Source organism: Crocodylus porosus, unplaced genomic scaffold, assembly GCF_001723895.1.
Source record: "Crocodylus porosus isolate Cpor-Errol unplaced genomic scaffold, CroPor_comp1, whole genome shotgun sequence".
Taxonomy (NCBI): Eukaryota; Metazoa; Chordata; order Crocodylia; family Crocodylidae; genus Crocodylus; species Crocodylus porosus.
In genome coordinates, this window is record NW_017728918.1 from 79,808,536 (window position 1) to 79,829,182 (window position 20,647).

General features: G+C 40.4%; 1 protein-coding gene across 1 annotated transcript in view; it reads right to left on the bottom strand.

Moving 5' to 3' along the window:
• The window catches only part of ASCC3 (activating signal cointegrator 1 complex subunit 3), a 555,582-nt gene that overhangs the window by 143,822 nt on the left and 391,113 nt on the right, over positions 1-20,647 (bottom strand). Inside the window, exons 18-22 of the mRNA XM_019537809.1 lie at positions 17,257-17,421; positions 15,047-15,133; positions 12,866-13,042; positions 10,061-10,286; positions 2,512-2,666 (exon numbers count right to left, since the gene is read on the bottom strand). Coding sequence (XP_019393354.1) covers positions 2,512-2,666; positions 10,061-10,286; positions 12,866-13,042; positions 15,047-15,133; positions 17,257-17,421 — 810 coding nt within the window. The remainder of the gene's footprint in view (positions 1-2,511; positions 2,667-10,060; positions 10,287-12,865; positions 13,043-15,046; positions 15,134-17,256; positions 17,422-20,647) is intronic.

Here is a 20,647-nt window from a genome sequence, read left to right on the forward strand (position 1 = left end):
GTGTATTCCTCCTTAATATAGAGTGCCACGCCCCCACCCCTCTTTCCTATCCTGTCCCTCCTGTACAGCCTATAGCCCTTGACATTGACCGCCCAATCATGCGTTTCATCCCACCACGTTTCTGTAATCCCCACTATGTCCGGGCTGGTTTTTTAATCAGAGAATTTGTTATTTTTCATTGAATTTGCAATTTTTATACCAAGAAAACCAGGATTCTTGGCTATCGCCCTTGATCCAATGGGCATCTTTACAAAAGGCTCCGGCTCTTGGGAGCTCCTCTACTTAAAGCACCTGCAGCATCACATGCATTCAGCGTCCCACACTTGAAAATGGCAGCGGAGATACTTTAACTAAGGCTTGTTGAAAGAGGTTTAGTTAAAGTGCCCCACCGCCATTTTGAAATGCAGGACACTGAATACACTGTACATTGTAGGTGCTTTAATTAGAGCGCCTCCCAAGAGCTGGAGCACGTGTAAAGATGACCATTGGGTCAACAGTCACAGCAATAAGGCTGGGCAAAACTTCATTTGCTCCAAAGATCTTTCTGCAATCCAGAACTCAAAGAGCAGAAGAGTATACAGACCTCTTTTATGTTAAATATGGTTTTGCTTTGGAACAGCACTCTACAAAAAAATTGAAAAATGATTTTTTAAAAGAAACAATTCCAGTTAAAACGTGTTAATCTTTTTTTGTCCTTAACAATAGTTTGACTCAATAGTACTGAACTTTACATTGGCAACACTGAAAAAAGATATTACATAATGAAGATTCAGCTAAATCTTTCTTAGCAACCTCCTTTCATATTAGATAACAATATATATAAGTAATTAAATGAGTCACCAACACTAAGCAGCAGAAAATTAAATTAGAGATTCATGTAAAGATATTTACATAACCAATTCCACAGCAAACACATTTCCTTAATTTTGGTCACTTTGCTATTCACAATCTAGAGCCTTGTTACACTTCACACTATGAGCTGCTCAAATGTTGATTGGTGTTAGTGCTAGCTTGGGGTTGGAGCAGTCATACATTCAGGCCTTCAGGGGCCTGGAGGACTGAATCGTAAAGATCGCTCCCCTCTACCTCATTCTGGGCTTCCCTCCACCCCCCACCATCCCCGCCCTCTGCACTCTAGGGTTCTCCATGTTTTCCCCTGTCCTCAGGGTTCTCCCCCACCTAGATGTGGCTGTCTGTCCCAGGGGATAGGCCCAGAGAGCAGCAGCAGCAGTGGCTGGGCAGATAGCTTAACCCCTCCCTGTCTGCTCCCATGGGACAGACAGAATGGGCAGCCACAAGTAAGCAAGGTGGGGGGTAGGAAAGAAGGGCAGGAGGGGCTAGTGAGCATGGATTTGAGGTACTGGGGAGGACTGTGGGCAGTGGGGTCAGTGAGCCCAATCTGGGTGGGGTGTTTATACTAACATGGAGTCTAGATTACTACACATTAGTGTAACATGATCTGGGTAACATGGATCAGAGATAAACCTAGGCTTGACTGGCATAACTTTAAGCAACCTAAAGTGTGATTAAAACTAGTTTCAGGTATTAATGTGGACAACCCAGGGCTTAAGAGTTCCAAGATTCACCTAAAATTAACATGTAACAAGGCCCTAAACCAGCACAGTTTTCTAAACAAAAAACAAAAGCCCTTGTGGCTAGAGAAAATAATTAGTGTAAATGTATTTAATTTATAAATAAGATGCTATATGTACACTCTTGCGCTTAAAAAAGGGGGTATATACACTATAAAACCAGAATTTTTTAATTCATCTTAATCCAGGAATAGATATTAATCGTTAGCCTTCAGGATTACAGTCTCTGAGAGGCAAGAGAGAAAGATATTACTGAAAATGAAGAAAAGCCTATTGTTAATTTATGCTTTGTCTGTTGGAAAAGATTTTACCAGTTATATTCCCATAATTGTACCAATATAATACTCTCTAGTCACTTTTATTCCATTATGAAAGTGTCTTTTTTGGTTTAGCTTAAATCCCTTTCCAAGTGACGCATACTAAAACAAAGGATGTACTAGAATAAAAACATCTACGTAGGTTGTTTGTGTCATATATACACATGGATCTATTTAAATTAATCTCTCTCCTTTAGAGACAAGTCACTGGAGCAGATGACCCTTTATATTTTAATTTGTCAAGACAAGATTAGAACTTGTACATGTCAAGTACTTTACGTTGCCTAAATTTGTCATCTATTTTTTATTCATTCATCTGTTTTTGAACTTAAAATTCCATTAAGTCTGGAAGGTATATGCCAGTTAGTATTCATATCTGTTCTAAGTACTTAGGACTGTATTGTTTTACTTTTTTTATTTGAAGAGAAAACTGGGTATGTTCTTCCATAAGCACTTCAATAGTCGTTTATCTTATAAAGAAAATTTGATCTTGCTAGTGTGAAAAGATAGTTTCAAACATCTAAGCAACTGAAATTTCATTGCAATCTTCATCTTAATTACTGAAACCAGATAAAGGTATTCACAAGCCCCTTCATTTTTACCTGGTCATTCCATGAAAAATCAGGAGTGATGTTCAGTCTAACTCGGAGTACAGTACGCGTAATTGGTTGAATAGTGGCTTCCATTGTAATGGAGGGAATTTGATGGACGCATTGTTTGACCTTTAAACCAATTTTCACATGATGCAGCATGTGACCTGTAAAGAAAACATCAGGTGTTAACAAATTTGCATTTACAGGACAAAATAATAGAAATCATACTTTTAAATAGGGTTTGAGAGAGGGATATTATTGCTTGCTTTTGTTGTTCAGTGTGTAAATGACTGACCCTCTTGACCTGGCATGTCTGAATATTTTGTAATACTTAACTTGAATTAGCAATTTACAGCTCAGAAAAAAATCAGTATCAACCCCTCTACTGGTTATTACCGATGGGTTAAAATAATGATTAAGAATTCACAAGCCAAGTCCATCCTTTCTTTCAATTACTTTTTTTGACCAGGCACTTAGAAAGCTATATAATTCCTTCTATAAACATGAATACTGACCTTTATTTAATGAAAGATACATATTTGAGCATTTACAACCCCAGAATATAGTGATTCAAAGTACAGAGAATCTTGTGTTTGTATGAAGATGAATGAAGGTAGCCAGTGGCCTAAACATATAGATACAGTAAACGTATCTCGCAATGGCTTTGATCATTTTGGAACATAGCAATGAGGTGTGGAGGCAAGGGGAAGACTGATGTTCTGGAACATCTCATCTTCTACTACACTCCTGATTACTGAGGTAAAGAAGGGATTATATTCTTAGAAAAGTATTTCTTGGTCATGTTTTACAATTCAGACATCTATTCCCTTCCTTTCAGGATGCAACACACAAAATACAATGGTTAATAGAGGGGGCCAGGGGCTGGCAACCTTTGTCAGCTGTTGGCCAGAACAACCCCGCCCCAGGCTAGTGTGGGTCAGGTGGCTTGGCAGCATGCCAGCAACTGCGCTCACACCAGAGCCAGGCAGGTGGGAGCTGCACCTGCACTGCTAGCACTTCGTCCTATCCTCTGCTCCCTGGATGTAGCACTGGTGCAGCTTTCAGCTGCTGGGGAGCTCTGCTGGAACCTACTGCCACTTCTCCCACACCACCCACCTCCAACTAGCTGCAGTGTGGACACAGGTGGAAGCTGGCTTAGTTCCCCATGAGCTGGAAGGTGTACTGGGAAGCATGGGGAAGGGAGAAGTGGCAGCAGTGCTGGTGCAGCTTCCAGGCACCTAGCTCTAGCACAGCTCCTCACTGTCCAGCCCCCTGCGGTTACGGGCAGAGTCGAGCCTTCTGGATCCACAGGTCAGATCCATTTGCTCCACAGACTGTATGTTGCTGATCCCTGGTATAGGCAATATTAGTTCTATTTTGTTTTTATTCAGATTTCTTAGGAGAGATACTCTTAGTTCTACTTCATTCAGCTACTAACTGGTAGGGGTGGGCGAAGTGGGCTGTATTTGGTTCGGATTTGGCCCGATTCAGGGGAGAGTGATTCGATTTGTTGATTTAAATCACCGTCCCAATTCGATTCAGCTGAATTCAAATCTGAAGATTTGAAGCTGTTTCGGATAATCAGCAATTCAGCCATAGACACAGCTTTAAATATTTTTTCTACATACATTGAGGTACCAGGCGCAGCTTGTGAATGCTGAGATGGTGGGGCAGATGGAGTGTCTCACAGGAGCGTGGTGTTCCCCCAGGTGCTCAGCAGCAGAATCAGAAGTGGACCAGAATTAATTCCAGTCCACTTCTGGGTCAGCTGCTGAGAACTGCTTCTGGGTCCACCACTGAGCGTGCTGGCAATCCCCCATGCTCCTGTGGGATGCTCTATCTGCCCCAGCATCTCAGCATTCACAAGCCACCTGATACCTTGAAGTATGTAGAAAAAAACATTTAAAGCTCTGTCTATGTCCGAATCATAAAATCTCTCCAAATCAATTCAGAGGGTTCTGATTTGATTCTGAGAGATTAAAGGGTCTCCTGATTCAACTTGGATTCGGATATTCGGCTGCCAAATTGGGCCGAATCTACTGAACTGAATCAGCGACCGAAGCTTCGCACAGCCCTACTAAATGGAGCGGACAGCTGATTCATCTCATTTTATTGTGATTGCTTTGATATTAATCAGCTAGAAATTTTAAATGCAATTATGATAGTTAAGAATCCTCACTTTTCAAAGCTGCATTACAGATGGTTAACTGAATCTTTTTGATGCCATTATACAATATCTATGTACAGCTCCCAATAAAAAGAAATGTGGCTACAGACATACAGACATATGTATGAAGGCTACATGTTCAGGAAAAAAGAAAACAAAAGACTTTCCCTAATATTTTAGCATTTACCCCAAAATGTTAAGAGCATAACAACTTGAAATTGGTAGCATTTGTTTTTACATATTCTTTGTTTTCTCTCCTTATCCATCTCCATCTGAGTCACCTATATGATAATTTTGTCTTCCTGGATTGGAGCTTACCTGTGCTAGAAAAGTTGCAGTGATTTAAACTAAAGCTTTGTCTACATGGAAAGAATCACAAATTTAAGGACAAAACAATTTTACCAATCAACCTGCTCTCTCTGAACACCTACAGTCTGTTAAAAAAATCCAAAATTCTCTGATAAAATATCCAAAATCCTATGATTAGAATTCACAAAATTTCCATTTTTTGTGATTAAAATGAAACACCACTATATTTATTTGTCTTTCTGTTGAACACAATATTTTATTGATACATTTACAATTTTAAAGCAATTTGGAAAACTACCAGTGCCTCAAACATTATAATAAAATACATTCTAAATGCCTGTATTTTTTGGCATTTGATTTTTTTTGTTTTTAATCATGGAAAATTAGAGCTCCCCCTAGCACCTTTGCTCATCAGGATGCTGTAGCTGTTCCCCCACTGCTTTATGGCGCTGAGAAACCTTGATATGCCAGTGCCCCTCACTCCCAAGCCAGATCCCCCCAGCCCTGCTGGTGCCCCTCACTCCTGACCCACAATCCCTGCTTGCACCATCACTCCCTCCGGGCAGCAGCTCCCCTCCTGAACCAAGATGCAGGTCCAACTGCAGCTGTCATCCCTGCTGCTTTGTGGTGTTGAGCAGCCCTGACATTCCAGTACCTTGCCTCTAGCCCTACCATGCTGTTGCCCCTCGCTCCCAAACCACAGTCTCCCAAGCCCTGCCTGTGCTCCCACGTTTTGCCATCCCCAGCCAAGGGAAGCCTGGCAGCAGGTATAGGGCAGGTAGGAAGGAAGAGAGTGAAAGAGGAAAGGGAAGTGGAATGTAGCAGGGGCTACCTACAGGGCCAAATGGGGTCTGTTCCAGCCACCTTTTAACCCCTGCTGAATGGGGACCACTGCTGCTTGCCTGCTGCCCCACACAAGTCCCTGGCCCATTGTCCCTGCCATGATTCTCAGATTATCAGGCCCAACCCTCTCCCTCTTGGCACAGGGCTTAGGGTTTTCCAGCCTTTTTTGCAAGCAGCATATTGCAGGCTGAAACTCTGCCAGCTTGCAAAGAGCTATCTGTGAAGGGAAAAATCTAGGTTTTTCTCCTTCAAGGGGGCAAAGCTGCATTTTTCTCTGTGAAAGGGGAAAATTCGTGTTTTTTCTCCCCAAGGGAGGGGTGGGGGAATCCATGTTTTTCCATAGGAACCAAAAAACCTGGATCCCTGGTCATAAGTTTTGTGGGTTTGTACAGGCTCACAATAAGTTTCCACCATGGAACACACCATAAACTTTAGCAGCAATTCAATGCTGCTATATTTTGTGTATGTTTTTCTTCCCTTATTATGCAATGGGACCAGTTACAGAAAACTGTTACAAATTATCAGCTGATGATGGTGATAAGTTCCCCACCTCCTGGTATAATTGTTTCATTTGTCTACAGCTTAAAACTGTTTAGAAATTCAATCTTCTTGTGTGAAGGGACCTATTTAGTTTAAGAGTATGCTATATTGATTTTGTTTAAGTCAGTTTCTGAGCAACTTAAGTTGAATTGATCTAAAGCACTCAAACCAGTGTCTAAGCAAAATAATCAGTTTCTAAATGGGTATAGTTAAATTGGCATACTTTTCACAGCCAAGCTCTTAATCAACTTAAAAACGATCTCGCTAAATCATTACAAACCTCACATGTAGAAATTTTAACCTGTGCTTTAATCACTTTAGTTTTCATCTTTGCATTAAGTTTATCTTTGTAAAAGGCATGTATCATTTTAATTTCGTTTTAAAACAGATTAATTAAACAAACAAAACTTTTCCAATACAGAATTAATGCACTTGTTCTGCGTGTACTTTTACTGTCTTCAATGAGTGTAAGCAAAAATTTAGAAGTTACATGAAATACTGATGCCACTTATTCAGTTAATGCATCTCAAAAGAACTACACAGACAATCTTTTGCTAGCATCCCATTCCAAAACATGATCGATGTACACAGAAATTTCTGTCTTCAGAGACCCACCCATTCTGCACAAGTATCTGCTGCTAAACATCCCATTTTAGAAGCACATTTATGTTGATTTTATTCTATTTATTCATCAAGAGAAAAGATTGGTGACTCTTCAAATTTTCATAAGCAGTTTACTATAAAACAAGTAAGTACTTGGCTATTTAAAAATATTTAAGTGTAGAATGTGTGCGTTCCACAAAGATAGCCATGTTTCCTTAAGATTTAACTAGCTGATGTGAAAAATCGTTGCACTGATTTTCATAGCAAAACACAAAACCTCCCATTTCTCTTTTCCCTAAGTTGCAATGTATAGGTGGATTGCTTTATTTAAAATACTCTTGTTTTGCTAGTTACAAAACATTAGATCCTTGAGCTGCACAGGAAGTACACCACTGAGTCCCACTCAGAGCTAACATCTATCCAAGCCTTTCTCTCTCTGCCTAGGGACAGGTATTCAAAAAGCCTGAGCCTGAATTGACTCAGTCTTTGGAGGTTAGTCTAGCCTGGCTAGGTTGAACTGGTTTATAACTACAGAGACATGCCCTCTGGACTGAGAAAATGCAGGCACATGCCTGCAGTGCCTCAGGCTAGAAGCTAGGGGGCACTAGAACAGGCCTTCTTTCCCTTCCATGGTACTGAGCTGACAGGGAGGGGCATGGCCAGGCCCCAGTAGGATTCTCTGATTAGGGATCCCAGCCCTGCTGGGGTGGAACAGAGAGCCCTGCCCAGGGCTGTAAAGCATCTGGGATTCTGGGGGACTCTGGCTTAAGTTAAAACATGAAGGGGTCTGGGACAGACATTGCATAAACTGGTTTGAACCAAATCAGTTAAGTCCAATACTACATTCAACCGGTTTTATCTCAGGCCAGTTTCAGACATTTTCAAACTGGTTTATGTGCACTGAACATCTGTTCTGTTACAGGTTTAAAAGAATTTCTCATCACGTAAACCAGTTTGTGCATAATGTCTGTTCCTAGCCTCTTCAGATACGAGAAATGGGAGCCAGCGAGCTCTACTCTTAATATTCTAATTCCTAAGTCAAATGACACTTAACGTGGAAGACATGTTCACATTGAAACTAGTAGTAAGGCGGTGTGCTGGAAACTAGCTTAAAGTTGGAGTGTGTTCCCTTCCTTTATTTCACTGTGACTGATTTTTTAATTAAGAGAAGAGATAGCTGGCCAGCATATATACAAACCATCTTTCCTTAACTTCAGAGTCCTGGTGAGGAAATAGAAATAAAATAGGGTGAAGCATGTTAAATAAGCAACTGGTTACACAGATGCACTTTCCTGCTGGAAGGCTGAAGGGCATTATCATGATAATCTTCTAACTAATCATCTATTTTCAGGTTAAAATCTTAGACCTCATCTTATAAACAGAAAGAGGTTAATTTGAAACAAAACTATACATAGCACTCTCCATATATGTTGAAATATACTTAAATTTACTATTTATTATTAAGTATGGTTCCTACTGAAACACAATGGGAAAGAGAATCTTTTGTTTTTAAATCACAACTTCTTTTCAGTGAAAGACTGTGATGTTGCTTTCTTAAAAAAGCAAAAACAGAGCTGTTCACTGCCAATATATATTAATATTATGCATTTACATAGTACTGTAAAGTAACATCAATTCGTCACAATGCAAAAGGTAGTCGTGCATCCATAAGGCAGAGAAATTATGATGTTTTAAAAATATATGCACAAAATACTATCAACTAAATAAGTGATTGAACTTTAATAAAAATATAAGCACTTATTCTGCAATACTAGTTAATTTTGCAACAATCCGTATGGATAAAAATGAGCACTGTAAAAGTTTGTGGGATTAAGTCCCTGAAACTAACCTGACTGCTCCAGGAATCAGACATTAATCAGGTTGTTTCAAGTATTGTAGTAAACAAATCATGAAGACCAAAAAGGAAGTGACTGTATTTTTACTGTGATTTTTAAATATTATTTAAAAATCAGTTTACCTCTTTTTAAAACAGAAGCAGAATTGAAAGTGGCCCAAACCTTAATTTTCTACCACAAACCAGAAGAAATAGTAGCACTTGGGACAAGACAGGCTGAAAATGCAAACTCAAGTCCAGGATATAAAGCAGTTCCCCAAAAGTTATATAGGAAAGGAAAAATAAATCTATTTAATATGGATAGATTTTCTGTTCACCCTTCTCAAGATGATGGATAAATTTATGAATGTGGATTCATATGCACCTTCTAAACAGTGCTAGTTATTCCTGTCAATGTAATTTTGGATGGTCTCATTATCAGTATATATATTGAATATTTTTTGTGAATTCCATTTAATTGTCAGCTGAAATGACACCTTGAACTAATGAACTTTTTTGGTTAAAGGGGAACAAATTTGATGATTCAGTAGTAGGCCAGAACTATTTAGTAGAATCTTTTGACATCATTCACTGATTTTATTCTGTTTCACATAAACAGTACTTCAGTTACAAGTACTGAAGAGCCTGATTTTGCCAGCAGGCAGAAGTCAATGGAAATATTTGCAGAGTAATGTGCTACTCAGTGGCATATCAAGCCAAGGCTGCATGCAGGGCAAACCCTGTGGGACAGTGGGATGGGACATGATTCCAAAATTAAAAGGCAGGGGGGATTCAGATTCTGCGAGCAGGGTGGCACAGGGTATGGGTTATGAGAGCGGGGGTACAGCAGGTGGGAAGGGGAGGTCTGAGAGTGGGATTGGGTGTAGGGTGCAGATTCTGAGAACTAAAGGAGAGGGGTAGAGGGAGGTATGGGTCTAAGAGTAGGGGCTGGGAGGAAGGGAGACATTTTAACCCAGCCAGGAATTTCTGGGTTAAGCTGTTAACCCAGCCCTGCTGAGTTGTTGCTGGTGCATATCCTCTGCCTGCTCCAGTTCTATTACTCTTGAGGCAACAGGAGCTGGGAACTGTTTCAGAGTTCCTGGCATGAAAATGTTGCTGGGGCAAGAACTCTGTGCAGGTGGGGGGCTATTCTGCTGCCAGGGTGGGTGTTGCTCTTGTGCACCCCTACTAACACTACTGGTGCTACTCAACGTGATTAAGACATATTGACACCAAATGCATAATCTTTTTAGGACTTTTACCTATTTCGTCTTTTCTCATGTCCTTCATTTTATCCACAGTGAGATTCTTCTCCTCCAGCTTTGTGAGGACTGATGGTGGAAGCACTGAGAATTGCCGCAGAGGGCTAACCCAGCCCCACAGACGCTTGTCGATAACTTTGCTGAGATTCAGTAGTCGGTAGGTCATTGCAGGCCATCGTTTCCGAAGAGCAATCTCAAAAAGGGCTCGAACAATACGAGCTGCATTCTAGATAGTAAAACATGGAGTAAGGGAAGAATGTTATAGTCAGTCAAACCCTTTTCACACGATATACTAAATGTGCTAGGGCTCAGATTCAGCAGACTGTAACAAAATAAAAAAATTAAAACTGTCCTCATCTTTATCCAGTGGAATCATGAAAGTACAATTATACAATTATCTAAGGTACAGTCCAGGTGTGCCACAAGCTTCCTGTTCCAGGTTTTGATCACAGGCAAATTAGCACTAAGTGGTTTTATACTTGCCAAGTCACAATGACTTTCCAACTAAATTGACTCCAATTAAAAAAAAATATTTCTGATTTGCAACAGTTGCAAACTCCAGTTGGAATTTCAAAATGAAGCTGTACTCTTTTAAGCTGGTTCCCAGGTAATAATCTATATGTTTATTTATATGGTGATGGGATGAATGTTTTGCAGGACAATTTCTGCCCTCTTACACTCCTGCAAATGAGTTGTTTGTGAAGTAGGGTTGCTTGGGTGTAATTGGGGGGGAAAATTGGTTTTCCAATTGAGAAACTAGTGAGGGACATAGAACTGGTAGGACCTTTCTGGTCACCAAATCCAGTTCTCTGCTATTACCAGCAATCAAGTTGTGAAACCCCTTTCATAAATTTACCAAGCTCCATCTTAAAACTAGTTAGGGATTTTGTCCCCACTGTTGCCACAGATATAGCAATTATATTGACCACTCATTTACAAGAATAGGATCCTTCTCTCATTTTTTTGACTCTTGCATTCTAAAGCTACTTTGACACTAAAGCAATCATCAATAGCCCTTCTACTGAGAAAGAAAGAACTTTCTATCAGAGTCAATGTTTAGAATAGAAGAGCACTTTCAAAATTTCTGTTTCTCAGTTACTGTCCTTCTGAAAGTTAAATTAATATATTTATATATTATGCTTCTGAGCACTGGACAGTGCCACCTGCTTTAACATACTAAAATTGAGACAGACAATTAATTAAGAAAAAAGATTGAGACAACATCCTTAAAAAGAAGATCTTCTGTGAGCGCTACAATATTTATGGAGTGCATAATGACTTCCAGTTACTTAATTTAACTCCATACGTGCTATAAAATTTGAACACCCGGAAGGATGTTAAGGTGGCATGAAAATCTGACTACAAAATATGCATATATACTTTTGAATATTTAACCCTCATCATTGTCATTATGGGAATCAGGACTTCTTTTATTTTTCCCCCAAAGTGGTCTGTGAAGATCTGGAAGAACAATAATAATGATCAACCTGGTACATTCCATTGGCTAAGATTCATACACCTCAGCTGGCTGAAACATAAATCTTTATGACATACCATATATTATTAATATTGCTAAATATCTTGGACTCTCTGTGATTGTCCCTCTTATGCGTTTAGCTCTTTCAGGGTCCACAGATCAAAGAGATATCTAATTTTGGGAAGTTAAGAGGCACCCTCGACTTCCTGCACAATGAAGCAACAGCACTCTGCTCTAGATTTTTAATGTTGTTAGATCCCACGTGATGCTCAAACTTCCCATCAAGCTGATATCCAGTGGGCACCGAAATAAGCCATTAAACAACTGCGTGATCTGTTTTGCCATGGTATAGGTGTTATCTCAGTTTAAATTATACATAATGGGCTATAACAGGGGGTGTAAACTGGAAATCCACATACCCCTGGGGGTACTTGGAAAGGTGCTACAGGGTATGTGCAGGTGGGCAGGGACAGAGTGCCATCACCCACCACTCCATGCCACTGCCTCCCAGGAGCAGGGCTGTGGGGGAGGCAAGGGCAGTGGCTCCCCTCTGCGGGCCACACAAGCACTGCCTGGCTGGTTGGACACACATCCACCGCCCCACACTACTGTCGCATGCAAGTCACCCCACCCCTTGTTCCATGTCTGGTTGCTACCGCCACCCCCCACCCCACTCTACGTCTGGCCACTGCCACCCCCCTAGTCAGATCTGCGTCTGGCCGCTGCCATGAGAAGGGGTACACTCTTTTAAAAAAGGTTGAAAACCTTGGGCTTTTACAATGTAAAAGGAAGTTCTAGCTTAAACATGAAAGCAATGGCCTCCTAAGTTAGGTATTTTAAAATTCTTTTCCACATAAAAAGAGTATACCATCCTAAAGTATCAAAAAGTAGAGCTCAGATTTTCAAGCCAGTTTGCACCAAAATGCACAGAGATATGAAATTCAAGGCCAACATACTTAATGTATGGACAGTGACACAGCAACTAAGTTTGGCACCCGGGGAAAAGCCAGCAGCAGCAGCCCACCCTCACCCTGCACACAGATCCGGGGGCACATGCCCCCATACTTGCCTGGGAGTGCACGCAGTGGTGGGAGCTGCTTTTCCCCCATCCCTGAGCCCCCCAGAAACAAGCTACTCGTGGCTCCGTCTCATGTTCCACCCTGGCTGGGCAGCGCCTGTTGGTGCCCCTTTAGTTCGGTGCCTGGGGAGGTTGCCCCACTTGCCCCCCCTTTACTACAGCACTGTGTATGGACATTTTAGAGAATGACAAGATGTGGGGATAAGGAGACAAATCAATAGATATTACAGATTTTGCTTTTTTTTTTTACCTGGGCAACATACGCAGAGTCTGAAATAAGAGAGAAACTGTCCATCTCCCCTCTGCTAATGTATGTTTGAAGGAGGATATTTATCTTCCCATAACTGTTTTCCACACCGCCAGGAGCAGAAAGTTCACAGAAATTGCTCAGTAAGGTTTCCAGCTCCTCTGTTTCTTCTTCTCTTACCTAAAACACAATTAATAAATTATGAAGAGGCTGAAGTAACTTTATAAAAACTTTCATACTGAAATTAACTTTCCATTATTTCTTAGTTACATTATTTTTCAACAGTCCCTAGTTTTAAGCTAAATAAAAAAAAATCCAAACCAAAAAAGCCAGTCTTTCATACTGCAGCTAACAGAACATAATTGAAGCTATCTTAATAGTGACACAATTACTTTTTATTATTCATCACCATCTATTAAGGTTGCCATTGACACACAAGAATTTGATATGCCACAAAAATTGAATCTTCTGACCCTACCATCCTCTATCTCTGATGAGATTTCATTTTTTATTTGACCAGAGTAAAACCTCTGTCCATCTGGATTAGACAGTCTTGAATTAACATTAAATGCATTCATTACAGTTATATAGTTGGCATGTGGCATAATACATTCTTAACTCAAAACTGTGAAGTACTATGATTCATGGTATTAAAGTTTTCACTGTTAATAAGATTAAGTCTTAATACAAGTAAAGAAATATTCATATGTACGGTTTGAATAATGCATAGCATTTTATATTCTCACTGATGACCCTCATACTGCAAAACACAGCATAAATCTACATATTCTTTGATTTACTGATAGTCCATTAGTGTAAAACTTATTGAAAGAGGGTAAATGTTTGGTTCATGCAGGAAATCAGCTGGGAGCCATTTTCATTAGGGCCTGACTAATATCTAGAGGACTCAGAGAATAGGTTTCAAAGCCCCACATCACAGCTGACCATCTGGCATGTGGAGGAACCTTATGCCTTATCTCCAACAACATGTTTGGTAAAATGACCTGTTCTTGAACTCAGCATTAGTACAGCTCCTATGGTGATAGTGAAACAACTAATTCTAAGACAGCATATAAAATATTTGAAATAATACACAGGTATGTGTCCAATATATACGCATATAAAAAAAGTATGTCACACTAAGGGGTATATTCTTAGTTAGTAAGAATATTCTCTTTTGCTAGTCTGCTCTCACTATCGTTGTTGGGAGCTGTACAACTGACACATCACAATGCATTGAAAACTATAGCACAAGTAATGCAGTTTCCCTGTGCCTTCTTGTGCTTGGATCAAGCTTACTACTGGGCAATACTTGAAGGATCATTATTCATTTAAAAAACACACATTTCAATTTGAAAATTTTATAACTACTGATAGAAAAATAACTCCTAAGATGCTATAATGAAAATGATTAAACAAATACATTTTTTTCTGAAGGAAAAAAAGATGGGAGCTCTTACAGAGAAAGCAAAAATGAGGGCTGGTTGCTGACCTGAGTACATTTGTGTTCTTACTTCTCTAGCATGGATAAAAAATCCTTTTACACCTGAATTCATAGATTTTAAGACCAGGTATGGAGATTCACATTGAACGGTCTGGCATATATGTATATGTCAAAAAATTTCACCCAGTGGTTCCTACATCACTTCTATCTGTGTTGTAGGTACATGTTCTAGAAAGAGATGAACTCATTTGTTGAGTTTTAGATAAGGAACCCCTGTGGCTATTTTGAAATGTGCAGGGGCTTAATACACATGATGGTAATGTGATACTGGAACATTCTAATAACAATGATAAATCAAGTCTGCTCCAATGTGTTCTAATTAGAAAGTTAACGAGCACATCTATAGGCACCCCAAGTGATCTTCCAAACCCTAGATATATATCATTCCAATGGTCACTTACTCTGATTTTTAGAACACTGGGGGCAGGTAGGGACATAGTAAAACCCTTATAAAAAAAATTAAAAGAATCTTTAAAGAAAATATATTCCTAGCCAAATAGTTTAAAGCTGAACCATTATTCCAGTTTAAATACAAGTAACTTGAATGATAGCATGTATAGGATGTGTCAGGTATTCATGCCGGGAAAACATTCTATGCTTGTGCCTAACATTTATAAAAACTATTGGATAAGGTCTATTTCCATGAAAATGCTTAGCCGTATGAAGTGATGCAGTCTTACCTTGATCTGTTCAAATTCCTCAGCTTTAGATACTATAGCAAGAATATCACCTTCTGTTTTATGAGCATCAAAAAGTTCATTGAAAGTCTGTAAAAATAAATGTATGCACTTATGACTTAATGTTAATAAAAGAAATATAAGACCTAGCAACTTAAAATTAAAAATGGTTCTGACCTTAGCAATTAATCAGATAATTACTAAACAACTACCAAGGTTTTTTAAAAGCAAATGGGTTTTTTAGGTTGACACAGCTCGATAGAGACCATTTTTCTTGTTTCAATTTAGACAACCAAAATCCTTTGTCCCTTTTGAAAATCTTGGCTGGGATATGTCTGATTATATGATGACACTAAATCGTTAACATTTTTAGTGGTACAATACTGTAGTATTTATGCAGGACATGTCCTGTCAGCTACAATTAAGAACACAGACAGATTTTAAACTCTGGTGCAGAATGAATAACAGTCTTGTACCTACACATTCACAGACATGTAGTTATATGTGTTTCAGTGCACTATGCTTGCCTTAATTGCTGATAAATTCTACCACATGCATGACAGTGTGGTAGGACAGTCACACAAACAGACATTTTCTTACTAGGGAACTCTATATAGAAGTTCTGTCACCTGCATATATTTACATCTGCTGGTGATAGACATCTAAAGGCAGACAGTCATCTAAAGAAAAGGCATAAAAATACAAATGACATCTAAAACCAAATTTGGTCAAAGCAATGTTTCTAACCTACACTTATTTCCATATACTTAAGTTATTTCCTTCTTTCTTTGTCTTTTCCTTTTTTGGTAACCATGATTTGAAAATGATACTGATGTTAAGTCAGCTACATAACCTATAATACCCTTTAGGCTAGGGACAGAAATTACACATAAACTGGTTTAAGTGATCAGAAACTGGTTTAAACCTGTAACAGAAAAAGAAGTGCACATAACTCAATTTCAAAATAGCAGAAACTGGTTTAAGATAAACCTGGTTGAATGTAGCATCAGACTTAACTGATTTGGGTCACACTGGTTTATGGAACTTCTGCCCCAGTCCCCTTCTTCACTTAAGTTAAATCAGAGTCCCCCAGCATCCCAGCATGCTTTTCAGCCTTAGGCTGGCTGGGCTTGTCTGCTCCAGAGAACAAGACTGGCCTTGCCACTCTCTTCCCTGGTGGGGGACTGCAGCGTCTGCCAGGCTGCCCCCTGCCCCACTCCTCCCTCGCTGCTCACTGCTCAAGCAGGGATCCCCCCTTCCCACCCCTCTCCCATGGCAGAGACTCTAGAGGTACAGACCCCAGCCAGCACGTGGCCATGGCCTTCCCACAGGCAAGCTAATGCTGACAGGTGTCTGTGTGTGTGTTGCCAATTTCACTGGAACAAAAGCAGACAAAAAAGTGCCCACTTAGGTCTAGAAGCCAGTGGCTTGCAAATGCAAAGGCAGCCTGCAGATGAGAAGAGCTTGAAACTCATGAGAGAGATGCATTTGTTTTCTTCTGTAGGGCTCGATGGCCTGATAAGGTTTGCATTCTGATAAGCTCTCTACTGGCTTTCTTGCTTCAAAGCCTGCAATCTGTCAGTGCTCAACAGGAAACAGAGGTGTGAGAAATGACCTGGTTTGCAATGAATGAGACCTGTGAGTGCCCTCAGTTTGCTGCAGACAGTATGAAGAAGCAGGTAGAGGGAGACTGAAAAGCTCAGTATCATCAACAGATTCATGCACTTCACATGCTCCCTGACACCCCACCCTTGCCTCAGAGTGTTAGCCAGGAGCTGGGGTCTGGCAACACTCCCCACCCCTTGAGCAGCGAGCAGGGGAAAAGCCTGGTGAGGGCTGCTTCTGCCTCCACCTCCAGGCAGACCTTGGCTGGGGATTGTGCAGGCCAGAGTGTCGGTTTAAACCTGACCCGAATCATAGCATGTGCCAGGGCTTGGTCACACCCCTCTCAGTTCAGCACTGTGGAATGGAAGGGAGAGCTCACTCTAGTGCCCCCTGGCTTCTAGCCTGAGCCACTGCAGGTATGTGCCTGCATTTCCTGATTTAAAAGTGAACGTCTATCCACTTGCAAGTAAGTTCAATATCTGTAGGCTAGATTAACTTGAAAAGTTTGAATCATTTCAGGCTCGGGCTTTTTGAATGTTCCCTAGCCCTGATGATTATTTTGTGTAAAGACTTAAGAAGAGGAAGGTGTACCAAAAGTAGAATAGTACCTCAATGGTATTATATTTAATATAGTAATGGCTGGCAGTTCTTCCTAAATCTGTTGAAGAAAAAAAACCAGTCCTCTCTTCAAAACGAATCATCCGGGCTTTGTCTAGCTTTCTGCTGACTTCAATCACCAGTTGTTCTCTGTGCTTCTCTAGTGTTGAATCCATCTAGAGACCAAGCACAAAAAATCAGAAATGAATAATGTATTTCACTGAGTTAACTCAGTTCTTATAAGAGACAGAAACACAATGCAGCTGGAAAACAGAGAAAATAAAGTCATAACTGCCAAATGAAGAATTAGTTGAATGCTTATTAACAAGTGTTATATAGACATTAAGTCCAAAAAATCTTGATCTATATAAATAAAATGAATAAATACAGGCAACTGGAATCTATATCGGTTCATCCTCAAGTTATACTACATTACAATCTACAAATTTAGAAAATTCTTGCTGGATACTTACAAATATGGATGACTATATGATAACATTGTTATATTTATTTATTAAAACCTAATAATAAATTTTTCAGCTACTGGACATCCCTATTAAAAGGTAGAGTGCACAATTTATTAATAACTGAAATAATTTTATTTCAAAACTTAACCCTGCTGATCAAACAAAGGATCTAGTTGCTCAAATATGGATTTAATTTCTAAAAATGTTGAGAATAGGGGTGCTTGAAATCCCTGAAATATGTATTTTCCATTAAAAAAAAGAAATCAATATAACACATACAAGGGACCACTGCAAAAAGCAAGATCATAAAAGAAAAATAAAAGCTACAGTTGCTTACTGAATGATATAACTTCATTTTTTAAAATAACTTAGCAGGGTTTGGAATCATCACTATCATGTTATATTATTACAGATATTTCCTAGTTTCCTATTTATGAGGACATTTTTGTTGAGGATATATATACCCTGTGTGATTTGATATGAAGACAGCTTATTATCATTTTCTGGAGCTGAATAAACTCCAGATCTCAAGGCTGAAACAGATATTGAGAATAAAGTGTGCAGTACGTTAGTTGGAATGTCTAGTTAGACTCTTACTCCATGCATGTTATCTACTGCACTTGAAGTACACAGGTAGTTCCACTAACTTCAGCAAAAATATTACACCTATAAAATAACGTACTTAATTTAAATGATTTATAGTCATAAGTTGCCAATTTTATAAAAATCTGGTATAAACTGAGGGCCCAGCTCACTAATATTGTGGCCTGATCATAGCAGGTGCCATGTTTGTGCTGATTGTGATGCCCCACCCCCTCCAATGGGCTGAGGAGGTAGGTTTAGGGCCAGGTTTAATTGCAATAGCAGAGGCCTTGCTCCCAAGGCCTCTAATCACTGCTGAAGCAGCACAGGGAAGGGAGGAAGGGGTTGCAAAAGGGACAGGGGGAGGAAAGAGCTTGGGGATTGGGTAGAGGAGTAGCTGCTTGCTCCTCTGGGTAGGAAAACTGGGGTGCAGGGGTTAGGGGGCACCTAGAGGCTGCCTTGGCAGACAGCCCTGGCTTCACGTAGGGTTAGGACTGTTTTCTCCTTTGTACATAGGTTCTCTGCCCCCATTCCCAGTCCCCCAGTTTTCCTGCCCAGAGGAGCAAACAGCCCCCAGCTCTCTCCATCCCTGTCCCTTTTGCACCCCTCCCTGCACCCCCTGGGCTACTAGGCTTTAGCTGCTGTCAGGGGAATGCTTTCCCTAGCCTGCAGTAGCCACCTTGTTGCAACAAAATGCCATGATATTGTTGCTTGCTGGAGAACTCTCCCGCAAGCAACTATATTGTGGCATTCCGTTGCAAATAGCATTTTTTGGTGAAAATCGCTTAATTTCATGATTTTCACGAAAAATGCAAAACCGTTATTTAAACCAGGCCCTACTTATAGAAATGACAGGAAGGACAAGTCTCTACCACCTCTGAATGGTGCCATGGAGCAGCTCATAAACTGTGTTTTAAGCAGGCTAATTAGATGCTGCACTAAGTGTGACTATATTTCATTTTCTTTGGGGTGTAGCATGTGCTTTACTATAGCACTTACCAGGGTCCAAATACCATGATGGTGTAGAAATGTCACAAATGTCCTCTCACAAACCAAACAATGGTCTGGGGATATGCAAGGTTTTCTTGCATTTATTTCACTGATATGTGTGGTCTTGTTGAAAAACCCATGTTGTGCTATATCCATTCATGTTACAGTTATTACTGTAACAGTTTGGATTATGTTATGGCATCTGTATTTCGTGATTTATGATTTTGGATGTGGTTTAAGCCAAGAAGGTGAAGAATACATACTTAAGGACAACTGTCACTCCCAGACAGAGGCAGAAGAAGACATAATAAATGGGGGGGCAGCCAGGACATTGTCTGTTTGCAATGGGGAAATTGACTCCTCTTCAGCAAAGGCATCTGAGAGAAATGGCCCTTTAGCCAGGGGAATTCCAAGTGCTTCAGGGAGACCAGAAATTTCTGGAGGATTCTGACTCTTGAGCAAATAGAATAATGCTCATGGAGGGAGGTAGTTAAAGCCTATCTATGATAAAATCATGGTATTTGGATTTTTTTTCTTGGGCTAGAGAAGCCCAAGCAGCCAGGGCTGGTAGAATCAGAAGGAAGGTTGATCTCTAAAAACCCTGGTAGGTCTCTCAGGATGGGTAGGGTGTAGCCAGACGAGAGGGTAAGAACATTTACTCATCCTGCTCTTTTGTATTGAAAGTTATGGTCAGTTTTGCTCATATGATTCTTTTCTCCTACATACTAAATCCTTTTCTTGTTTTGTCTCATTACTGGCTGCCTGTGGAAAAAGTGATCTTTTGGTGACTGATATTCCAGACAAGCCCACCCTCCAGAAAAGGGGACCTAAAATTTCTTTCACAACCCAAAGGGGAGGCTATCTGAAGCTGACGGAAATTCCACTGCTGCAGCTGTGGGGTTAGGTATAAGGGCAGTTGAGCAGAGGATTGTGGGGATAAGGAGTTATCCCAGGGCAACCTTGGTCTGTTCCTTGAAAGCAGCAATGGGACAATGGGGAGAAACTCAGGGTTCTGGGGGTGTACCAGACAGGTGTGCGACACTGACTATCAAATATTAAGTCTGATAAGACTTCAACAGGCAATAAGCTGCAGAAACATAGGAAGTGACATATCTCTACCTCTGGCTAGCTCTCACACCCCTGTGGCAGTGTCCTGGTGGCTCCTGAAGGCTTTGTTGCTTCTTGTCCTGAACTGAGGAAAAGAATGGCTGGGTAATTGATTCCTGGTTTTGGCTGTGGCTGCTTGCTCTGAGCTGGAAGATGCATCTGGTTGCTTCCTCACATCTGGGGAACAGCCTAGCTGTTGAGCTTGTACTGGAGTGTTCAGTACTAGTTACACCTGTCTCTTCTGTGGCTGGAGAAG